The sequence below is a fragment of the Giraffa tippelskirchi genome, chromosome 1 (assembly GCF_054371585.1).
Source record: "Giraffa tippelskirchi isolate mGirTip1 chromosome 1, T2T-mGirTip1v1.2.pri, whole genome shotgun sequence".
Lineage (NCBI taxonomy): Eukaryota > Metazoa > Chordata > Mammalia > Artiodactyla > Giraffidae > Giraffa > Giraffa tippelskirchi.
In genome coordinates this window covers 200786844-200811852 of record NC_137275.1, presented here as the reverse complement: position 1 = coordinate 200811852, position 25009 = coordinate 200786844, and the positions used below count along the sequence as shown (strand labels likewise).

Here is a 25009-nt window from a genome sequence, read left to right as displayed (position 1 = left end):
TGCAGGTGGATTCTTTACCAGCTGAGCCACCAGAGAAGTCCCATGCTAGTGAGGTCATACTTAAAATCTTGCATGCTAGGCTTTAGCATTACACAAACAATGAACTTTCAGATGTCTGAGCTGGGTTTAGAAAAGGCAGAGGAACCAGAGATCAAATTGTCAACATCTGCTATATCACAGAAAAAGCAAGGGAATACCAGAAAAGCATCTACCTAAAGCCTTTGACTGTGTAGATCATAACAAACTGTGGAAAACTCTTAAAGAGATAAGAATACCAGACCATCTTACCTGTCTCCTGAGAAACCTGTGTGTGGGTCAAGAAGCAAGTTAAAATTCTGTATGGAACAAACTGATTGGTTCACGATTGAGAAAGGAGTACAACAGGGCCGTCTGCTGTCACTCTGTTTATTTAACCTATACGCTGAGCACATCATGAGAATGCCAGGCTTGTATGAGTTACAAGCTGGAGTCAAGATAGGCAGGAGAAACACCAACAACCTCAGATATGCGGATGATACCACTCTAACGACAAAAAGCGAAGTGGAACTAAAGACTCTTTTGTGAGGACGAAGGAGAGTGAAAAAGCCGGCTTAAAACTAAATATTTAAAAAACTAAGATCCCGGCCCCATTACTTCATGGCAAATAGAAAGGTAAAAGGTGAAAGTAGTGACAGATTTCCTTTTTGTGGACTCTAAAATCACTGAAGATGGTGACTGCAGCCATGAAACCAGCAGACGACTGCTTCTTGGCAGGAAAGCTATGACAAACCTTAGACAGTGTGTTGAAAGTAAGGACATCACTTTGCCGACACAGTTCCATACAGTCAAGGTTATGGTCTTTCCAGTGGTCATATACGATTGTGAGAGCTGGACCATAAAGAAGGCAGAGCACCAAAGAATTGATGCCTTCAAACTGTGGTTCTGGAGAAGACTCTTGAGAGTCCCCTGGACAGCAAAGAGATCAAACCAGTCAATCTTAAGGGAAGTCAACCCTGAAAACTCATTGGAAGGACTGATGCTGAAGCTGAAGCTCCAGGATTCTGGTCACCTGATACAAACAGCCGACTAACTGGAAAAGTTCCTGATGCCGGTAAAGATTGAGGGCAGAAGGAAGAGAAGGCCATCAGAGGATGAGAGCTGGATGGCATCACTGATGCAATGGACATGAACTTAGGTAAACTTCAGGAGATGGTGAAGAACAGGGAGGCCTGGCGTGCTGCAGACCATGGGGTTGCAAAGAGTTAGTGACTAAACAACAACAACAACAGAACATATAGACAAAAATCAGTGCGCACTATTTCCACATACTTTTGTTTCTTTATACTTGTCAGGAAAAAAAAAAAATAGGAGTGATTTTTACATTTATCTGTTTCTGTTGGTTCTGCTTGAAATAAACCTTCCTTCCCAATCTTGCCTCACCCTCTCTCAATTTCAGTATATGGTCATATACTGAACTCTACACTGTCCCAAACTATCTGTGTCTGTGCTTTGTTAAGTCCCTTGCTGTACAATTAAGATTACTGCAATAGTCAGAAGCAACAGGAAATGCTTTATAAAAGGATGTTGTAGGTGGTTATCACCTACATTAACCTGCTTGAAAACATCACTCTAAATATCCCCAGTTCTTTACCAATTACACCACTGTTCTCCATAAACCACTGAGTGAAAGTGAAAGAGAATTCTAAGAGTATTAACTTCTTTTATAAAATACTTACCGCATAATGTCCTTTGATGATTTAGTAAGACCATGAAAGCACTTTATCGAACAGTAAATATTTTTAAGAAGCTCAAATTTAAACCTAATTTAAAACTCACCTTCCTCTTCAGAACATCTTCCAAACTGTTATCAGCTCAGGTCAATGCCAAATGGTAAGTCAATCTATCCTATCTCTGTCCTTCTCCCACCTATTTTCCTTCCTTAATAAATGCTCTAGTCCCAACTACGCGTGCGTGCTCAGTCACTTCAGTCATATCCAATTCTGCACAACCCCATAGACAGTAGCCCGCCAGGCTCCTCTGTCCGTTGGATTCTCCAGGCAAGAATACTGGAGTGAGTTGCCATTTCCTCCTCCAGGGGATCTTTCCAACCCAGGGCCAAATCTGAGTTTCCTGCATCTCTTGCACTGGAGGCGGATTCTTTACTGAAATGAGCCACTTGGGAAGCCTGGTCCCAAGTGTATTATAATGAATGTTTCAAGTACAACTGTCATATGAGGACTAGAACATCACTACAGATATATGAGGTACTAAGTATGTCTTTGGGTTAACTTCTTTCAGGCTATCTGATCATTCAACATTCAGAGCCTTTGCCAGTCATCCTTCCTACAAGAATAAAAATGACAGTATCTGCTTGTAACAAGCACTCATTAAAGCACTTTACCTATACTTGCCCTTTTAATATTAACATAAGTATCCCATTTTAATAAAACAGGAAAAACAAAGCCAGGAGGCAATGGAAAAGAGATGTCCACAACCTAGCATCAGTACCCTGGCCACTCACCTGTCTCAACAGCATCTATTCCTGTGCCAGCAGTAAAACCCAGCCACCACGATCTGCCCGTTATATCTCGCCTTAACTGAAGAGACATGTGGTTTGAGTCCCCCCTGCCCAGCACTCCCTGTCTACCTTTCCAAGAGTAACCTTAAGTTACATCTAATCATTTCAGTCTCCTGATTCAACAGCTCTTCATGGATTAAGTCATTTGGGCAAATATTTCCCCACTCTTGTAAAGGATGAGGGTGGCAGCTGAGATCCTGGGGTTGTCCATCCCTGGACCCCTGACATTCTTAGGGGTTGGGAGGGCGTGTTTGAGGAGATATGCAGAGAATCGTTTGACAGGATGGCCTAGTGGAGTCAAGCAAGGTGACAATGAAGCCTGGACAACAGAAATGGGAATGCCCCGGGCACAGGAAGTCAGGGAGAGAGAGCTCTAGGTCCACAGCCAGTGCCAAGACCCCACAGCAGGAACCAGTGTAGTACATTTCACACAGGAAAGAAGGCAGAGCCTAGAGGGTGACGGGCAGAGGCCAGCAAGAGAAGGAGCTTGATGTAGGGGGAGGAAGCAGGTATGTAGTTGGGAGTTTGTTACAAGCATGAGAGGAATGGAATAGGCTGACTGACATTTTTAAACACCACTCTGACTGCTGGGAAGAAAAGAAATGGCTAGGGACAGGGAGGTGGGTATTCCATGATGGGGAACTGGGTCATCAGATGAAATGGCCTGTACCCTCCTTGATCACACAGCATATTCACTTGTCCACAGTCACAATCCATGTGCACTTGTTACCCACTCACGGAGACTACCATCAAAAGCCAGCACTCACCTGTATCTGTGTCGTTCCCCCATCCCCACCAACCACATACACTGCACAGTCGCACCGTGCTTAAATGGGTGAGTGAATACTACCATGCAAAGGACACTGTTAGGAACATTTTCAACCACAGGGTTAATATGAAATCAGTTAAAAGTCTCATTCCTCTGACAGTCTCATTATGTAAAATAAGCACAACTGAAACAACAATTGGCAGGATGATTTCTCATAGCTTTACTGATCTGGACACTAAAAAAATGTAATCTGACTTAGGAAGGAGGTTGGTACTTAGTGTTACTGCTTTACAACCTCCCATGAGATATTTACTATCAAGCAGCCTTCAGGCAGTTTACAATTGTTTTTAATTCCCCAATTTCAACTCTCTGAGAGAAATCTGATCTTCTGCCAAAAAAGGCAACAAAGAGGAGACATCAATCCACTGCGCTGAAGGCACCTAAAGATAGGGTGGGTCTTCTGTGTCCCTGGTGCACTCTATAAGACCACACCTTACAGACATAGATTTAAGCATCACCATCACTGCTAGCCTCAGTCCTTATGGCTGCCTCCTTTTCTCTTCCAATCTCTTAAGTCACATAAGTTTTCTCTTGCTTTTCAACATTTCCAGGAATTACTACTGAATCTGCCGAGGAAGTTCTGCTAGTACTTATTTGTATAACGATAGAAATCTTATTTCAAAACAATAAACTCACAAGTTATTGGCTGAATATTTAAATCTCTTTGGTTACTGCATGGTTAGCATCACAGAGGCCTCGAACTACTTACCTAAGTAATGTGGTGGGTGAAATGCCATAGGCTTGCTAGTCGCTGAATAATATCCAATTGCTCTCTTAAATCGAATAACTTTGTCATCTGTTCTAGACTGAAACAAATGGAGGAAAACCTTTGTAAATTAGTATGACACTGGTCATGTGTATATTAATATAATTCAACACATGTATAAGTCTTTAAAGCTAGATGAGAGTTTAAAAAAAACCTTTAAGGAAAATCAACAGATTATCATTAAAGAAACAAATCAAACATTAATTCTCTTAGAACACTGTACATATCAGAGTCTGACATAGCAGTCAGGAGACCTGAGTTCTGGGATGCAGTCCTCCAACTTTTCCTTGGCAAGGTCTCTGGTGCTACCCACAAAGGTTTTACTTTCCATCTCTAACAAAGTGGAGGTACAATTTTAGCTCTTCAGAGAGCAAACAGGAAGTCACACAAACTTCATCGCTTCTACTAAAGCCCAACCTCCCTTGAATTCCTTACTTTCCAAAAAAGGAAGAAGAAATCCCTGACCATCACCTGGAGGGATGGACAAATCAGAGATCCACAATTCTGTTTGCCCATTTGATACATCTCTCTTAGTAGAAATCCCATTGAATTGTGATGGAGGATCTAGGAGCAGCAGAGGCCTTACTATTTGTCTACCTCTGTGCAGGCCGGAGGGGAGGCTGGAGAAGCTAGGTGAGGGGCCAGCCCTCCTGGCTGGCACTGAGGCCTGACAGCTGGAAGCGCTCCTGGGCATAGCTGATGTGTGCCTCTCAAGACCCTTCCAAATTAAGCACACACCAGAGCACAAAGCACTACCCAAGATCTTGCATTTCTACCTGAGAATGTTGGAAAACATCTTTAGCTATGGCATCCAAGTCTGAGGTATCCTGGATGTTGCGGACATAGTCAGCCACAGCCTTGATCACCACATCGCACGGTGGCAAGACCAGCTGGTGGGCCCGGACCTAAGAAAACAAGCACACATGTCAATCAACTAATTCCAAACACAGGGCCCAGAAACTACAGGTAATGCTTTCCTTAGAAGGGCCTGCTTATTATCAGTTTGAGTTCTTGTCCCTAAGACTTTGAAAGTCTGAGGGTTAAGCCCCTGGATCTCCCTTTCAGTTGTTGAAATACAACTCAGAGGCTTCAACCTGACTACGTTAAAAAGCATCTGACAGCCTTCCATCATTTCAGAGATGTCTGCAACCTGCTCACGTGAGCACAGCAGAGAAGCCCTGGGCCACAGGTGCCTCCCAGTTTTCAACACCAGCCAGCAGGAGGCTATGCAGCCCCAAGCTCCCGAGTCCACTAAAAGAGCCAAGGTCAGCTCGGAATGAATGGAAAACAGTATCCCTGAGTGCTGAGGGACACATCTGGTGAAAGACACATGGAATAAAGTGTAAGAATATTTTACACTTGACACCAGGAAACAGTAAGTAAGGAAATTTTTTTTTAAAAAAAGGTTTCTTTTGGACTTTTTCACAAAAACTAAAAAAAAAAAAAAAAAATACATGAAGAAAGAAAGATACCTTGATTTAGCAAAATTAAGGTATGCCGATATTCTTAGAAACAAAGATGAATCACATACGAACTTTGTTTATAAATTTTTTTTAATTTAATGATAGTATGAAATGATGTTTTATGTCCTATTTAGTCACAAAGATCATAAAGATAAATAAGATGGCAAAAACTTCTAAAGGCCAATGTTGTGGTTCCAGAGCTGTACACTCCTGCCCACCACACCTATAAATGTGGTACATTACACAGCAGGAGGGAAGAGGTGGGCAGACTGCTAACCTCAGGCCAGACTGTTACCCTGGATGATGCAGATGGGCCCAATATCATCACAAGATCCTCTAATGTAGAAAGGAAGGCAGAGGAGCAGGTTTCATACATGAGGTAGTGCAGGACTCCACTGGCCACTGATGGCTTTGATGATGGAGGAAGGGCCATGAGTCACAGCACACAGCACCTACAGAAGCTAAAAAGGCAGGAAACACTCTCCCTGGAGCCTCCAGAAGAAACGGGGCCCTCTCACACCTTGCTTTTAGCCCAGTGAGACCCACTTTGGTTGTGATCTCTATAACTGTAAGATTATTAACTTTGTGATGTTTTAAGACACCAAACACAAATAATAGAGGAACAAATGAAAGAAAAAACAAAAGAAGAAAATCAGAGAAACTTAACATAAACAGAATGGAAGAACCTCTGGAAAAATAAGATACTTACACTATTACAAAATCACACACATTTTCAGATACACAAGAGTATATTCAATTTCACTTTGGAAAAGCTATCTTTTTTTTAAAATAGTGTTTTCCATGTTTGAAAAATGTTAGCTGCTCTGTCTCCTAGAGGAGGGTTTGTCTCCTTGTTCTGGTCAGTGTTTGATAAAGGTCAATCCCATCATAATGAACTCCAGGGAACTAGTAAGATGTCCGTGGCTGCAGACCACAAGCACGTTCCTGGAAACCCAATTCCCCCTCTGTAGAATGAAAAACTATTGACATATACATGCTCCACAGTGAAGAGGTCCCTGGAACAGCACATTCCAGTCAGTCTGGGAGAAATGGAAGCCTGTCCACTCCCTGTCTTTTGGGGTGTTTAACAGTCCCACAGCCAAGGCAGGGAGGAGGGCCAGTTGCTGGCAGCCCCAGGAATGAGAAGCCAGAAGAGAAACCCTGAGCCCTCCTACCATCAACATTTCACTCTCAGTGAGCACACACTACAGGGAAGGGGACACCCTGCAATGGCCACCAGATCTGAGGCCGCTGGACGACCCCTTCTCTGGGCCTCAATCTTCTGTCTCTGACTACAGTTTGAGGCTGGTTGGCCACAGCACACTCCTTGCAGTCTGAAAGTCTATGGTTACCTCCTTATGCTGCACAGAGTACTAGAAAAGCCAGCCATTGCAGAAAGAGTTTCTATAGAGAACAAATGACAATTAACATAGTGAGAACAAGAGTTAATTAGAAATAAAAATGTCCACAATCTGAAAAGGGCTTTTCTCCAGGAGTTGGGAGCTAATGGGGTGGTGGAGGCAGCCTCTTCCAGGGGATGCACAACAGACTGGGCAGCGGCACACTGCCCCATCCCACCTCAAATGAAAAGGACAGTCTGTCGCTTTTGTTCCTATGGATCTCCTGTCTTCTCTACCCCTACCTTCTACAACACTAAGGCTATAAAATCCTTGAAGTCAACAAATCCTGTCATTAGAGGGCCCCTGAATCCTTCTGAGCAGCTAATTTAATACCACTGTCAACTATATCCTTTATAATTTCCCATGGCCCAGACTCTTCCCTCACACCTCACCCCCTCCTCGTTCCCCCAGCTTCATTCTCAATCCAGCCTTCCAAATCTAGCTCAGGGTGAGCAGCCACATCTTCCTCTGAGACTGTTGGTGCTACTGCTCCCAAACTATCTCCTGACTGCTTTTTAAATGCAACTCAGTATGAACGCAAGTTGCACCTAATATCATTGCTGAAGCAGAAGAACCTGACCCACTTCTCAGCCATCTGGAAAACAGCAACGTGGAAATGATTTTGGCAATTTTCAGGAAGAAAACTAGAAACCTGATTTGATCAACATTCACTTGTGAGTAAGGCATTATTTTAGAAACAAGAAGAATATGGAGCAGCTCCCCAGTACTCGACTTCAAGAAGTTCACATTCTTATTGGAGAAAAAAATGCTGACCAAACTCCAAAAGAGACCTCAGAGGACAGCCTGGAGGAAAATCATGGCCCAGCTGAGGAGGTAGAAAGGTTTCTGCATCCTCTGTGATTCTCAAAGCGTAGCCCTGAGATCCAACTGAGTGCAGCCTTGGTGCCCCCAGACCAATGAAAAGAGTTATGTGAGGGGGCTAAGGCAGTTTGTTGTAATAAGCCCTCTAACCATTGCATCACTGAACACACCCTGAAGCCTAGTAGTTTCTAGAAGAGTCAGGAGTAAGGAAAACATTTAAACACTTTAATCATTAGGTAACTATCAGTGTCTATGTCTTGAGATTCTTGAAAAGTTATGACATGAATCAATACCTTATACACGTGTGCATGCTAGGTCGCTTCAGTCATGTCCGACTCTTTGTGATCCTATGCACCATAGCCCACCAGGCTTCTCTGTCCATGGGCTTCTCCAGGCAAGAACATTGGAGTGGGTGACATGCCTTCCTCTACAGGATCTTCCTGACCAAAGGATCGAACCCACATCTCTTTCGTGTCCTGCATTGGCAGGCAGGTTCTTTACCACTAGCGCCATCAAGCTTGAAAAGGATGCTAAAATGCAATTCATCACACACAATGCTAAATGAGAGCTCTGCACGTGGAAACTGTTATGCAGACATACCGAAGACTTCAACAGATCTGAATTTAAAGTGTTAGCTCTGCACATGGAAACTGTTATGCAGACACACTGAAGACTTCAACAGATTTGAATTTAAAGTGTTAACTGTAAACAAAGAAAAGTTCACATCACACTTAGTGAGCAAGGGTCCCCAGAGGCTCTGATGGAAAGGCGGGCAGGCTCGGGCTCCCTCCTGCAGAAGTGTCTGCATCCAGCTGGGGCTGCAAGGTCCTGTGACTGAGTTCCTCTAGACTGTATGCCACACACTGCTCTCGGCAGGCATCACTTCATTTAATCCACAAAACAATGCTGTGAGGCACACTCTTAAACGTACTTCCCATCTGACAGCAGCTCATTAAGGCACCCATAGGAGCCAACAAGGTGAGTAGCTGGGCCACTACCCGACCCGCAGACTGCACACTTGACCACCACACTGGCCTAGTCATCTTCTAAATTATGCCTCTTTTAGCATTAAGTGTCCTTTTCTGTAAAATGATGGTCGATAGCGAGCTCCTTGTTCTTCTACATTCTTATTTAGAAAAATTAGAAGTTGGCAACACAACAGCAGCCCTCCCAACTTTTTTTCCCCCCAAGAGATCCATGAAATCCAAACTCCTGTTGTCGATGAAAGGAGCTACAGAAAGACTGTCAACAGGGGAGGTATGAGATCAGGCCAGGTGTCAGACACATGGAGGATGGGCATGAAGGTGAAGGAACAAAGGAGGGAACATCAGCAGCTCCTGCTCAAACTCAAGCAACAATAACACAGGTGGTAGAGAAGGATGGGATGAGCAAGTTGGAAAAGGTCAGATGAGTTAGACCCAGAGAGGGGAAGAATCAAATAGAATCCCCAATTTCTAACCTGACGACTACAGGGACAGTGGTTATCACTAGGTGAGAAACATAACACAGGAAGACAAAACCATTTAGGCAGGGTGACATTTTTAGAAACATCAAATTTGGTGCACAGGTGGAGTGCCCAAGTGGAGATGACTTAGTGGATGGTAGGGTACACCCTGCAGTTCAAGGAAGGGGTCTCACTGGAAGAAGTATACTGGAGAATCATCAATACAGAGATGGTACTTATAACCTTAAAGGCAAATGAGACATACCAGAAAGAAAGTGTGAGGATCACAGCAAGGTACAGATGGACCCTAGGGAATGCACATGCAATCAAGGGAAGCCACCTCACAGGAGAGTCAAGTAAAGGATGCAGAAATAACGGATACAGAATGAAGTTGGGGCCTGGGAATCAAGGCAGGAATTTCCCAGAGGGGTGAAGAGAACAGAATGACTGACACTGTCAAATGCTCCAAAGAGGTTGAAAACCATTTGACAAATCACTTGTCAAATCCACAGCCTTGGACAAAGACCCACCTGTGTCTGCTAGAAATAAGTGGGGAGGGGCATAGCGGGCAGTGAGGGTGGATTAAGCTGGTGGGGACACTATGGAAGATTGCCCTTGGAAGATTCGAGGATGAAAAAAGAGAGTTAGGAGAACACGGGAGACTAGATCACATTTACAAACTGAGGATCAAGGACCAAAAGAGGGAGTATCTACATAGGAGCAAGGAGTTGATCAGATGAGGCAAGGAAGGGCTCCCCGGATGCATTCAGTGACACGGGCTTAAGAATGTCAGGATAGTCTAGTCTCAGGCTGGAAAAGGGAAGTAAAGTGAGCCTGGATGAAGAAGAAGGCAAACAGGGGAATGAGAAGCTGAGGACTCGCATCATCCTTAGATAAAGGACCTCTCTATAAGAGAAAGCAGTGTGAACGTGAAGAGAGGTCCGAAGACATGGTGAATGTTTAAGATGAATATTAAGGAGAATAAAAAGATTAACTGTTGATATTGATAGCTTGACTGAAGTTGGAGACCGTAATTTTAAATATCAGTTTTACTGAGATATTTTACTTAAAGTAAAATTCACCAATTTTAAGCAGATAATTCACTGAGCTCTGACAAACGCATACATTAGTGTAGTACATGCTCAGTCACTCAATCACGTTCGACTCTTTGTGACCCCATGGACTGCAGCCTGCCAGGCCCCCTCTGTTCATGGGATTGTCTTGGCAAGAGTACTGCAATGGGTTGCCATTTCCTTCTCCAATTAGTGAAGCCATTACCACAATTATGAAATACAACTTTTCCATTACCTCAAACAGTTTCCTGTTCCCCTTCCCATCATAGCCCTAGGCAACCACTAACCTGCTTTCTATCACTATACTTTTGCCTTTTCTAGTATTTTACATAAAAGCAATCTATTTCCTTTGTTTTCAACTCACTTAAAATAATGCTTTAAGATTCATACACACTGTACGAAATTAGTTGGTCCCTTTCTCTGCTATCAGCATTTCATTGTAAGACTGTGCCACAACTTATTCATCCATTCACCAGCTGACTACTGCCTAGTGTCTTTGAGACTACAATAGATAAAGCTGCCCGGAGACTCAGACTGAATCATTTGTGTGAACAGAGGATTTCATTCCTCATGAGTAAATGTCTAGTAGTGGGATTGCTGGGTTATATGGCAGGTGTATGTTTAACTTTGTAAGAAACTTTGTCAGACTGTTTGCAAAGTGACCATTCTGGATTCTGCTTCCCAACAGCCACATCTCAGAGCTGCAGGTGCTGACATGCACTGATACTTCTCATCATCTGTCTCCTTAATTTCGCCCATTCTAGTGGTTAGTAGTGCAGCTCATGGTGGTTTTAATCTGCATTACCTAATGGCATGGAGCATCTCCTTGTGTGCTTACTGAATATTCTGTAAAATGTCTGTTCAAAATTTTGGCCATCTTTTTCTTTGTTATTGGGTTGTGTATCCTATTGTGTTGTTCTTTATATATTCTGAATACAAGTCCTCTGGTAAGAATTATATTGTGCAAATAGCTCCCCTCACTGTTGTTGCTTGCTTTTCATTCTTTTAACTAAGAAATCTCTAACTCCAGGTCATAAAGATCTTCTCTTGTATTTTCTTCTAGAATAATTTTTATATTTTTAATCTTTGCATATGAATATCCAGCTATTATAAAGACTAACCCTTCCCCATTTAGTTACGTATGGACTTCTGGTGAAGGTAACTAACCATGTATATACAGGTTTATTTCTGAACTTGCTCTGCTCCATTGATCTATTCGACACCCTGATGTCAGTACTACACTGAGTTGATTATTATAGCTTTAAAGTCATACTGAAATTAGGTAACACTAAGTCCTTCAAATTTGTTCTTCCTTTTCAACATCTTTGTTGCTATTCTAGGTCCTTTGCAGTTCCACATGAATTTTAAAACCAGCTTTTCAATTTCCACTTTAAAACAAAGCTTGCTTTGATTTTGACGTGAAAGTGAAGTGAAAGTCGTTCAGTCGTGTCTGACTCTTTGCAACCCCATGGACTGTACAGTCCACGGAATTCTTCAGGCCAGAATACTGGAGTGGGTAGCTATTCCCTTCTTCAGGGTGGATTTTGATGAGGATGTAGTAAATCCTGTTGTATAACAACAGTCTTTTGAACCATAAACACATACATTTCCTCATTTACTTAGATCCTTCTTTAACTTAGATCATAAATTTGCAGTGGCATCCATCAGCTGTATCGTTCTCAAGATCTTCTCTAGATAGTACCTATCTAGGGTGGAGAAGTCTTCTGGGTGGGTGAGATGGAAGAAGGAGCAACAGAAGGGTGATGCTGGTACACCTGGTTCGAGATGACCCATCAAGAGGTCCAGGCTGGCTAGGGAAGAAAGAAACAGTGAGTAAATGGGCAGACAGCCCCAGGGTGGGTGAAAGAGCCAAGTGTCAGCTTGTGAGAATACTAAAGATAGAAGCAACAGAGACAAAAGGATATTAAGTGTAAGGTAAGAATCAGAACTCTTCTGGGAGAAGACCCAGTGTATGACTTGGCGTAGAAGGCTATAATATAGTAGACACCACTGGAGACAAAGAAAGAATATGCAGCCAAGTTATCTGTGGGTAAAGCTCTAGTACATGACCATGCCTGAATCTCTAAAGAGTTATCAAAGGACACCATCATGAAAGTGAAAAGACAACCCACAAAAAGCAAGAAAGTGTTTGCAAATTATGTGTCTGATAAGAGACTTACATTCTAGAATATATTTTAAAAAACCTCATATACCTCAATAATAAAAAATTCTTTCAATGGACAAAAGATATGAATAGATATTTATCCAAAGAAGGTATACAAATGGCCAGTGAGGAAAGGAAAAGGTGTTCAACATCATTAGTCATCAGAGAAATGCAAATCAAAACCATATTACATCCACTATGACGCATCCACCCTGACAATTAGAAATAAAACAGACAACAAGTGTTGGTGAGGACATGGAAAAGTCAGAACCCTCACACGTCGCTGCTAAGTGTGAACAGTATAGCTGCTATGGAAAACAGTGGGGTAGTATCTCAAAGAGTTAATCATAATTTCTAGATGACCAGCAATTCCAGTTCGAGGTATACACCCGAGAGAAATGAAAACATGTCTATACAAACACTTGTACCTGAATATTTACAGCAGCATTACAATAGCCAAAATGTGGCTAACAATCTGAATGTCCGCTGACTGAGGAACAGATTGAATGTGGTAGGTATACCCACACAACAGATTGTTATTTGGCGATTAAAAAAATGAAGTACTGATACATGCGACAATGTGACTGAACCTTGCGGGGGGTGGGGGGGACGCTCAATGAAAGAAGCCAGATACAAGAGGTCATATAATTCCACTTATATGAAATGTCCAGAAGAGGCAAATCCATAGAGAAAAAAGTAGACTAGTGGTTGTCAAGGGGTGAAGGAGGGAGAGAAGTAGGAAGTGACTGCTAGCAGGTGAGGTACTGGGTTTCTTTTTGGGGGAATGAAAGTATTTTAAAATTAGACAGTGATGATAGATGCATAAACTTTGTGAAAGCTAAAAACCGTTGAATTATACATTTTGAGTACATGCTCAGTCACTCAGTTGTGCCGACTTTTTGCAACCTCATGGACTGTAGCCCACTAGGCTCCTCTATTGATGGAATTTTTCAGGCAAGAATACTGGAATGGATTGCTATTTCCTTCTCCAGGGGATCTTCCCAACCCAGGGATTGAACCCACGTCTCTTGCATCTCCTGCTTTGGCAGGTGGATTCTTTACCACTGAGCCACCTTGGAAGCCCTGAATTGTATTTTAAAGGAGTAAATTTTATGACATGTGATTGTATCTCAATAAAACTGTTATAAAAAGATTTTAAAAACAGTCTAATCAGGAATGGCAGTTTGGAAGTAAATTGCCAGCAAATCTCAGTTTTGTCACATCTCCCTGGCCCCAGATTGGGCTAGTATCAAGAAAAGTGACATCTCTGGTTGAGTTGCCTAGAAGTGCTCAGGGCAGAGACCACTGGCAAGGTGAGGGGTATAGGTGCATGCACCCAAGACAGAGGGTCAGGAAGCTGCCGAGCGAGCCACATTTTCAGAAGAAGTGATCTCTTCTGTTAGAGAGATGGAGACAGCCTATTTAGGAACAATGCTGAGGTTCTGGACCCAGAGGGGAGAAAATACACTTGAAAGTATCTGCACACATTTTAAAAACTGAGGATATGCCACTTAATTAACATAAGACTAGAAGATTCCAGGTCATGAGAAGAAACAGAGAAACCAAAAGTACTCCAGTAAGCTTCCTTTTATTTAACTTACCCTACCACTCACCACTGCAGGCATGAGAAGTCAGCCACTACAAACACTGTATCTTTCATATGGCTTTTGGACCATGAATCTCTCTCTCCTCCTGACCAGGTTATGCATTTCGGGTCACTCAGGCAGAGTTCTGCAGACAGGCACAGTCCCTACAGAAAGGAGCTAAGCTAAAAGTAACCCTGTAACAACTAGGAAACACAGACTCCTCCCATGACTCTGTCCCTCTTTCCCAGCAAAGTGACTTCTGTCCAAAGACAGAAAAGCTATTGAGTCCCAGTGATCCCAGAAGATTCTCCAGAGCACCAAGCTTTCCATCTTTACTCTAAAAGCAACTGGGAACAGGGAAAGAAGCTCAGATAAGATACAAATAAGCAAAGATCTTTTGAGTTCAGTCTCATGTTTTCCATCTAAGGATTCCTTATATAAATTTTAAATGAGCAAAGAATAAAACTTCTTACCTAAGTTTCCATGACCTAAAAGCTTACATCCCAGCATCATGAATCTGTGCACTGAAATTCCATAGACTGTTAATAATGTGCAGCTCACTGAATACATGACATTGTAATAATAATATTAGTAGGGTGTACATTTTAAAACAATTTTGGAGTACAAATATCAATCTATTAATAGTAGTTCTCTTCCAAGAGTGAAATTATAAATAGCTCTCATTTCCATACTGCGTAATGGTTGAGTTTTTCAAGCTTCTAGGCCCCTAACAACATTTTCTCTAGAGCCCCCAAAGTCCTTGGGTTTTAGGAAGTACTTTTTAGCTCTTATGATACAGTCACTTTTTGAGGGAAAAAAGGTATGAGTTAACTTCAATTAACACTAATATATAAGCAGGAATTCATTCTTTAGAATGTCCTATAGTGCCCACACTGCCACCTCTTGCAATGCCTTAAAAGGTAGAACTCTTAAAATAAATGAAGCCCATCTTTCTATTCATGCACAATTTATATTCAACTTTCTTTCAAAAAAGATTCCAGAAAGTCTGATCACCAACCTCACTCTAGTAAAGTTGCACAGTACGTTAGATATACCATCAAACTTCAAAATGCCTGAAATCATGCTGCTCTTCTCTCTGGAAGCTGGCTCCATGGTGTGAAACCCAGAGAGGGGCCATGCGGAGTGGAGATGAAAATCACTGGTTGGCTGGACACTGGTCAGCAGGTGCAGCTGTTACCCATGGAGCCACTTCCGGGAAGCCAAGAGAGAGGAGATCCTTCAAGTCCTGGCTTCATTCTGAAGGCCCACTGCAAGCCGTGCCATTTGCCATGACTTTGAGAATGCTGGGGTTGTGTGGCCTGCACGATGAGACACAGACGGCTCTTCTGTCCACCTCCACATTCCTGGGGACCCTGACATGCTACTCTCCCAGAACCAGACTCCCTCCTCCCCAGGGTCAATCGCCACATCCTGTCCCTAAAGACATTTGTAAAAAGGATTATTCAGTGACTTTTGGTGGCAGAAAGTAAGATGTAAAACATACAGAGATAACTTTTAGTAAAATTCTAGGTAAATTTAAAACAAAACGTTCCTGAGGTGACCTGCTAGTGTATCCTGGTATACAGCTGCCTCAGGGAAAAGATATTGCTGGTAAAGGAAGGTGACTAAAAAGTGAACCCTAAGGTAGAGGTAGAAACACTTAAAGACTATTTAAATCAGAAACAGACATGTACAAGAGCTAGGACTTAGATTTTGAGAAGAGCCAGAAGCAAGCAAGGAAGTTTTCCAGGAGACATTTTAACTGGACACACACAGGGAGGATTTCAAGAGAAACTAGCACCTGCCTGGCCCGTGGCTGATGTGCAGAGCTGGGCTGGGGCAGTGGGGTGGTGATGGTGGCGTGGGCAGTTGTGTCCAAGGGAAGGTCTCCTCTGCCTGCTTGCCACAACTGGGGAAGTGGTATAGAGAGATCAAAACAGAACCTGAAGAGCTATACAGGAGAACAACACTTGTAGGAGGTCTAAGGAGAGGAAAGGTGAGCATAAAACTTGCAAAGCAGAAATGACAAAGGGACTCTGGGGCAGGAAATACTTGGGGGTCATGAATGACTGACAGGGATAAAACTCAAAATACATGAAACTGAATATGAAGTTTAGGAACACAAAAAGCATTAAAATGAATACAAAGACCTGCAACTTATGATTCAACTTAAGAAAACACTTTCAGTTAAAAAAAATTCAATGCCAAATCCAAATAAAAAGTTCCATAACTTTCAAGGACTCAAAATCATAAAACCATTTTTAAAAATTCAAAAAGCACATATAAAAAAGGCACTCTTTTGGCACATGCTTATGGCCAGGAGGTGCTCCCAACCAGGGCTGACTACCTAACATTCCAAAGGACTCCCACCCCTGCTTCTAGAACATGATGTGACTTAAAATGGGCTCCTGTTGTCCTGAAAACAAATGAAATATACTTTACTTCCAAAACTAAGAAACTTGATGCCCTCTGACTAGAAGTTCTTAACATGGAAACAAGTATTGAAAAGTTTAAAAACCTGACTGGCTGCCTTAACTTCCTTTTTTTCTACTGCCCTAACTTGATTTTTAGGTTTTTAAGGATGTTTAGCATTGCACTCCTACTCTAGTGAGCACTATCCCTTATTAATAAGGCAGCACAAAACAGAATTCTGCTCCCTTCCTAGCCTTCTCTGTGGGGATCACCTCATGATCCAACTGCCTCAGCTGTTTATCACCAGCCACTCCAGGTTCTGCTTGTGTTTCTGAATCCAGAGCCCCAGCCACGGTCTCCTATTGGCAGCCAGCACTGTGGATGGTGATGTCGAAATGTTGACAGGAATAAGATTATATTACACGTTAAGGGGGGATTTGAATTTATTAGATAATAAGTTCATATAACACCAACCCTCTGTGAAAAATAAACTAGTAGATATGAACTTAGTGAAATACTTTGGCAAAATAAAGTAGGAGAAAAAGAGTGCTTGAAATTGGGGAAGCAAAATCAAGTATCCTTAACAACTGTATACAACATACTCTGTTGAAAAGGAATAAAAACCATAAGAAAGTTTTATAATCAACAGCTAACCAAATTTTCAAAAGATGTAGTTAGTTTTATTACTGGGAAAAAGAAGCAACTAAAAAAGCAGATGGGTATAAACAATTCTAAACAGTAGTAATGTTCATGAGAAAAAAAACCATATTCAATATCCCACAGTCTAGTTACACAGAGTGAGGTCAGAAAGAGAAAAACAAATATAATATATTAATGCATATATATGAATCTAGAAAAATGATACTGATGAACCTATTTGCAAGGTAAAAATAGAGACACAGACATAGAGAACAGACATGTGGACACAGTAGGGGAAGGAAAGGGCAAGAGGAATTGCGAGAGTAGCACTGAAACATATACATTACCATATAAAAACAGATAGTGGGAAGTTGCTGTGTTATACAGGGGGCTGGCTCAACATTGTGCTCTGTGACAACCTAGAGGGATGGGATGGGATGGGATGGGATGGGGTTGGGGGTGGGTGGGAGGTCTGAGAGGGAGAAGACATATGTATGCTTATGGCTGATTCATGTTTTTGTATGGCAGAAGCTGACACAACATTATAAAGCAATACTCCAATTAAAAAGAAAAAACAAAATCCCAGTCTTTGTTAAAACAATACTACACACAGAAACTATATAAAGGTCAAAACATGAAAGTTTTGCAATTTTCTAACTCAAAGCCAGATGTTTTACTTTACATAATGTGACTTTAAAAAATCCTACAACTTATCAAATCATTGAAAAATTATGTTGGACTGCTTCGCTATTATGCCATAAAAATACCTAGCTAATATTTAAAATATACACGTTGATAATGCAAAAAAATTGATTTTTTAAAAAACCCACAAGTGGATAGGAATCTGCTGCCAATGCAGGGGACATGGGTTTGATCCCTGGTCCGGCAAGAGTTCATGTGCTCAAAGGCAACAAAGCCCATGTGCCACAACTACTGAGCCCACGAGCCTCAACTACTGAAGCCTACGCGCCTAGACTCGGTGCTCCACAACAAGAGAAGCTACTGTAGTGAGAAGCCTGCGCACCGCAACAAAGAATAGCTCCCGCTCACCACAACTAGAGAAAGCCTGTGCACTGCAACGAAGACCCAACGCAACCAAAAATATATAAATAATTTTAAAACACACACACACACAAACAATCCTACCAACAACTTGCAGAGAAAACAGAAAAATGTCAAAGTGGACTTATATTACATGCCATTAATTTAGCTGATGTGGTAATAGTAATATAATTAAGAGATTATCCTTATTTTTAGGTGGTGGTGTTGATATAAACCAAGGATTCCCAGGTGGCTCAGTGCTAAAGAACCTGCCTGCCAATTCAGAAGACACTAGTTCAATCCTTGGGCCGGGAAGATACCCTGGAGTAAGAAATGGCAACTCAGTCCAGTATTCTTGTCTGAAAAAGTTCATGGACAGAGGAGCCTGGTGGGCTATAGTCCACAGGGTCACAAATAGTTGGATACGACAGAGCAGTAGCAGCAGCAGATATAAACCAAAGTTTTCACAGGTAAAGTGTTATGATGTCTGCAACTTACTTCCAAATAGTTGAGTTAAAAAACAAACATATAGATACAAATATACTTTACAGCAAACTGTTAACAACAGGTGAACCAAGGTGATGGATATATGAATAGATATTTTCTATTTCAACTTTTTATATATTTTTATTTTTATTAACAAACTATTAGGAAAAATATGTGATAATGAGGCTTGTGACCTATCAGTGGATTGAGTTGGTTTTCCAATAATTCTTCAAACAGCTCTTCACTTCTAACCTCTGACACATGAAATAAGGCGAGCTCAATTTAAACATATGTATACAATCTGGGGATCCTGGGAGCTTCTCACTCACCCTTGCTACTCAAAACAATACACACCTTGTAAAAAAAACAAGCTTTCATTTTGTCTCAACTTATAAAAGCATACTGTTTAATAGGCTAATGAGCATAATGCTTCTGAGTCTACCTGATTTCAGACTGTACGTTTCCCATTCTGCAAGTCATTAATGGTATCACCAGGAGCTTGGAATCAAGTTTACAAATTGTAGTACTCTGTAAATGAAAACACACACGAAGAACATTCTGGCCAATAGCAAACAGAGAGCTGTTTTCCTTCAGGGAAAAAAAAAAAAGGCAAAAGAAAACAAGTAATCTCAAACAAAAGGAGAAAAACTGACTTTCCAACAGAAGCTGAAAAGCCCCATACCAAGAACTGTTAGGATAAAAAGGAAAACATCAGGGCCCATCAATAAGAAATGGAAAAAAAAAGAGTTCTAGGCATCAAGGAACAAGAGGAAAGAGGCAGGAGAGGAATGCCACCTTAACTTCCAAGTATCACAAAAGCCTGCTGTAAGCTAAACACTGAAAATCCTATTTGGAGGGCAATTCTGACAATAGGAAAACATGCATTCAGAAACCACTCCATGCATCCTTCCCATTACCAGAAGGAACTGAGGCCCAGGCTGCCAGCCAGTCTAGGTTCAGAATTTCCAACTCCCTATCTAATAAGTGGCAGCTATGACCACAACATTGACAGAAGAGAACACCACACCAATTTACCCAGCAAAGGGAATTCAGAAAATCACAGGAAGCCACTCACAACTACAAGGTCCCTAGTGACTCATACCATTCCACTACTATGCTCACATCAAACCGTAAACCTTCCCACTTTAGAAAATCAAAGTTAAGTGCATCTTCTTGGATGTTCATTACTTTCACAAACAGGAAGGGGAGAAAAATAAGAAAATAAATATTAATAAAACAGTACAAATAGACCATTTTTCTAATGAACTTGGGTCTCCTCGATCACTCAAAAAGTACTAAAACTACAGATTTTTACAATATCAGAAAATCAGTAAGAAAATTATGAAATTTATCAAACTCTGCTAAGATACTGATCCGTAACAGAAGATGATATTATCTATTGAAAAAATGATATTTGTAAGAAAAGAAAATTAATACATAAAAACTTTAGCTAAAAAATTTATACCTATCTAGGTACATGACATGAAGACTTCATCTGAGGGAATTTTAAAAAACATTTATATATATTTCCCTAAAATATAGGTGCTGGGAACAATATAAGGAAGGTTGGTTGTTTTTTTTAAGGCAGCACAGATTCTGAATTAGGGGGAAGCATGATATTGCTAATTTTGTGGTATATTTCCTTCTACAATAAAGAAACATTATTTAAGATTATGAAAGGAAAAGGACAAGCAACAAATGTTGGAAATAAAATGAATTTGTACCTTAAGTGAAGCTAGTGGATGTTCTGGACCAAGTAAACTCCAATGAAAGGAAGCCAGATCTTCATCAGGTAGAATGTGATTTCCTGGAATACAAACAGGGATACCACAAAAGCCATTACTGACATGGGGGAAACTTAATATCACTGCATGTTATAATCTGTAGATTATCTTTGTTAGTTTTAGACTTTGCAATATGACTCCTTAGGACCACCTCATTTAATACACCACATAAAACTTCCACACAGATATTGAGAATATTTCTTCATTTTTTAACACAAAACATACAGCAGGCCAACTTCTTGAAGCTGCTTCAAGTACATTTCCATTATAGGCTTAACAGCATTCAAACTGAATAAACTGCATAAAAACCTAAGTAACTCCCCAGCACAGTATTAAGCTCAGTCTGATAATGCCAGATGCCAAATACCAATCTGATACAAGTTTTCATGTGTTTATGAGAGACTATGGCTCAAACTGCATTCTGTGAAGTAGGTTGGACAGCAGATGCAGAATCTACACAGTTATAAAACCTAAGGTTAAATGACAATGCTTGCAGTTTGTGACATGGATCAACACCCTCCTCCTCAAATTTCTAGCACCACCCGCAAAATAGATGTACAAAGCACAGACTACACTACCACCAAGAAGTGTCAATCAGCTCTTTGCACTATCACCAGGGCTATGTGACAAGTAAGAACTGTATGCAGCTGAGAAACTACATTTTTGGGGTGAACATTCTCCCTTCAATATAATGCCTGGATGTCTGATATACTAACATATTTGTTAGTTGTTTTGATACAATTTAAAAGCAATAATTTCCTAAATAACTCTGATTTGTACATTATGATTTAGTCACCTCTACACTAAGCAGATGCATTACTGAGCTGCTAACAGAAGGCAAAACAGGTGAGTGCATCTCAGCATTGCTAATCATAATACTCTAAACACAGACACATGATACAGGTGTACCAAACTGTCATGATATCCACAAGAGCAGAGCTAGGTCCAAACTGTCCAGTTACTGAGTTCTGTATTGCTTTCCTCTGCTCATAGATAGTGCAGAACTTTACTGTGAAGTATAAAGTATCTCAGATTTGTTTTTGAAGCTACTATCTGAAAAAATATTAAGCCAATTCCAACACCAAATATAGCCTGTTAAAACTTGGGCCAAATACTTAAATGAGTATTTCACTCAACTTTTCTAAAACAAAACATCTTATATTGCTATGCTTTCTATTACAAAGAGGAGAAATTATACTTTCTATTTTAAAAAAAGGAAAAATAATATTTCTCATTTGAGGACACTGAAATTTTCACACAAAATCTAAACTAAAATGCTCTAAAAATGTTCACTCAATTAAGAGTTTATAATTTGCCTAAATTTTTTGAAGAAATTTCAAGCCTTAAATTAATTCATTACTAAATTATTCACAATGTTATTATTTTTCATTTCTTTCAATATTTCATAAACTATTAGTTGGTATTATCTCCCAAGAAACTTATTCAACGTTTCTTAAATAAGATAAACAAATACCCTTCCCAGGGTAGCTAAGGTACCCATATTCTAAAAGTATACAATATTCCCATTCATTTAAAGTCAATTAACATGCCCAAGTCAATGGGTATAACATTTGAGTAAAAATGAAACTTTTCATGTGTCCATCCACTTCATCACTTTTTAACATTTGAGGAAATATCCTTTTATATTTTAATATCTGAAAATATAAAAGTACTATATGCATTTAGAAATTAGGTTTTAATCCTCTGAATCCCAAGTCACAAGAGTTCACTAAGAAAATGGACAGAAAATAGCCAAGTACTAACTTAAAAGACATGTATTTGAGATTGGATCCAAATAAAGACAACTTGTAAAATCAGAATTTTTTTTTTATTAATTTGTAGTTACACAATTTGAAATGTTATCACCAAATAACATATGAAAAATTATGGCTCCCTCACTATAATTCCTAGTTGTATAAAACTCTTTTGGAATGTTTATTTAAAAATCTGCTAATTGGAAATTTCTAAAAGAGCCCACAATATAGTCCCCCTCGTAAGCACAACCAGATCCTGTAGCTAAGCACTGCAGAATAAAAACTAGGAAAGTACAGTAAGATCTCACTTTTTCTTAAGACCACACATCTCTCAAAGAGGGCCTGAGTACCCCAAACAGCTCTCAACCTCATTACTGAAGTTCTTGGGTTTTACTCACAGAAGGGTCTTGCTCAGAACACATTTACTTATACTGTGGACACAATTTTTACAAATTCTCAGCAAACTAGAGCCAGATACTCAAGTAGCTAAGAGACATGCACATTCCAAGCACAAGAAAGGGAAGCTGACAGAAAAGAAAGAAATAACTATAAACTACAGACATAAAGTGATAATTAAATGGATTACCTATAACCAAGTTACTTTAAAGAGAAAAATTTATATATAAAATCTTAGTTAAAACAAGATTTCATCCTTTCTAGATATTCAGCGTAAAGAATTCCTCCAAGGGAGTTTTTAAAGATATTTATACATTTACTTAAGATGAAGCCTTTGGAAACAAACGTAGGATAGTTTATTTCTGTTGTTTTCCTTTTAAAGTAGTGAGAATCCTGAAAACGAGGGGAACACAGAACAGTGCTAACTTCACAGCAAATTTTCTTCTATAATTTGTGTCAAAGGTTTCAATGTTTTTCACAGTGAGAATGTATTAGCATTTGTGATTTTTAAATGTTATTTCCCCCAAACTTTAAGAACATTTTTTCCCCAAAATTAGTTTATTGGCCTAGACAAAACAATACATAAACAAACACTTAAGAACAAAAGAAGCACATTATCAGCAAAAAATCATGAGTAAAGAATGTTACTGAAGAGGAGCCCATTCCCTGGTTTTTTAAAATTTAAGACACAATCCAAAATATTTTAGCACTGAAATTAAAAAAAAAAAATCAGGATGTTCCTGATACACAGAACTTTTTCACTAAATGAGAGAGCTTTAACACTGCCACTTACCTAACAGAGCGGCAAAGATAGGGAAGCGGTTTGGGTTCAGGTCCAGCTGCTTGGCAACCTCATGCATCAGATATTGGCTCGTGGTGAGACTCTTCCCATTCCGGCTCAGTTTTAGGGCGTGGGCACTGAAGTAATAGGGGATGTTGCACAGTGCATAATCAGAGTCGTATGCAACCAAGCCATGGAAGCCGTTTTCTCTGCAGAAACCGATCACTTCTTGATGATGGTCCTCGATGCTCTGTGCAACCTGTGCAAGTAAGAAGAGCACTTCATCAGAGGTCAGTACCACCGCAGCATGTGCTCAATATGCAGACATATTTGTACAGAATCTGCAACTGCCAGATATGGAAGATATGTGAGAGAGCCAAATAAGTCAAAACTGCCATAATAAAGTATGAGGCACTTTGCTCAAATAAGAATTTCAGTGAGAAATATCTCTGGTCAGTAACTTATGATCCCAACCATACCGCAGATTAATTTTCAATTCTTATCAAATTCGAAGATCACCCTATTTAAAAATATACAACACCAGGTGGCCCCTATGACAGTATTTTGAAGGAAGGTAGGGGTGGGGAGAAGGGGAAGACAGAGGAGGAAAATGAAGTGAGAAGGAAGGAGACAAAGGGAGAAGTCAGCCACTCTCAGTGAAACCAAAATAATTTCTTCAAAGAAGATCATAGCAAATAGTTGAAATAATCACAAGGATTTTCTAAACAAAAATGAAAGCCAAGTATTATCCATCACCTATCTGTCTACTAGTTAATACAGATCCTGAAGCACTGAGTGTACGGGATAATAAGAATGAACATGTGTTCAGTTCAGTTGTATCTGACTCTTTGCGACCCCATTGACTGCAGCATGCCAGGCTTCCCTGTCCATCATCAACTCCCGGAGCTTGCTCAAACTCGTGTCCATCGAGTCGGTGATGCCATCCAACCATCTCATCCTCTGTCAACCCTTTCTCCTCCTGCCTTCAATCTTTCCCAGCATCAGGGTCTTTTCTAATGAGTCAGTTCTTCCCATCAGGTGGCCAAAGTACTGGAGCTTCAGCTTCAGCATCAGTCCTTCCAATGAATATTCAGGACTGATTTCCTTTAGGACTGACTTGTTTGATCTCCTTGCAGTTCAAGGGACTCTCAAGAGTCTCCTCCAACACCACAGTTCAAAAGCATCAATTCTTTGGTGCTCAGCTTTCTTTATGGTCCAATTCTCACATTTCTTTGCCAACAAAGGTCCGTCTAGTCAAAGCTATGGTTTTTCCAGTAGTCTCATATGGATGTGAGAGTACAGAAAACTATAATTTAAAAAATTCTAAAATCAGGCCAGGTACATCTAGAAATGATAACCTTCAAGTCCATGCTCTCTATACCTCAAATCACTTTATTATGTAGAATTTTATATTTACAGCAATGTCTTAAGGCATTTAAAAATCACCAGTGATTCCTGTTTTCCAGACATCTTTAACATTAAGTCTGCACAATCTCCTAAGAGGTTTTTGAACTGTAAGTTACCATTCCCTTGCTCCACTCCCCTCATAGGACATCTAGAAAAGGCAGCATGGCTGCTTGCTTCATAGAATCAGATATCCTGTAAAGGAGAT

General features: G+C 40.5%; 1 protein-coding gene across 8 annotated transcripts in view; it reads right to left on the bottom strand.

Moving 5' to 3' along the window:
- Positions 1 to 25009, bottom strand: part of FAM120A (family with sequence similarity 120 member A) — a 116747-nt gene that overhangs the window by 70245 nt on the left and 21493 nt on the right. For 4 of the 8 annotated variants that reach the window (XM_081523761.1, XM_081523786.1, XM_081523772.1 and 1 more), the window contains exons 2-6: positions 23410 to 23656; positions 20407 to 20489; positions 4929 to 5057; positions 4096 to 4192; positions 1591 to 1593 (exon numbers count right to left, since the gene is read on the bottom strand). In XM_081523761.1, coding sequence (XP_081379887.1) covers positions 1591 to 1593; positions 4096 to 4192; positions 4929 to 5057; positions 20407 to 20489; positions 23410 to 23656 — 559 coding nt within the window. The remainder of the gene's footprint in view (positions 1 to 1590; positions 1594 to 4095; positions 4193 to 4928; positions 5058 to 20406; positions 20490 to 23409; positions 23657 to 25009) is intronic. The other 4 variants (XM_081523729.1, XM_081523740.1, XM_081523750.1 and 1 more) reach the window with 1 other exon arrangement.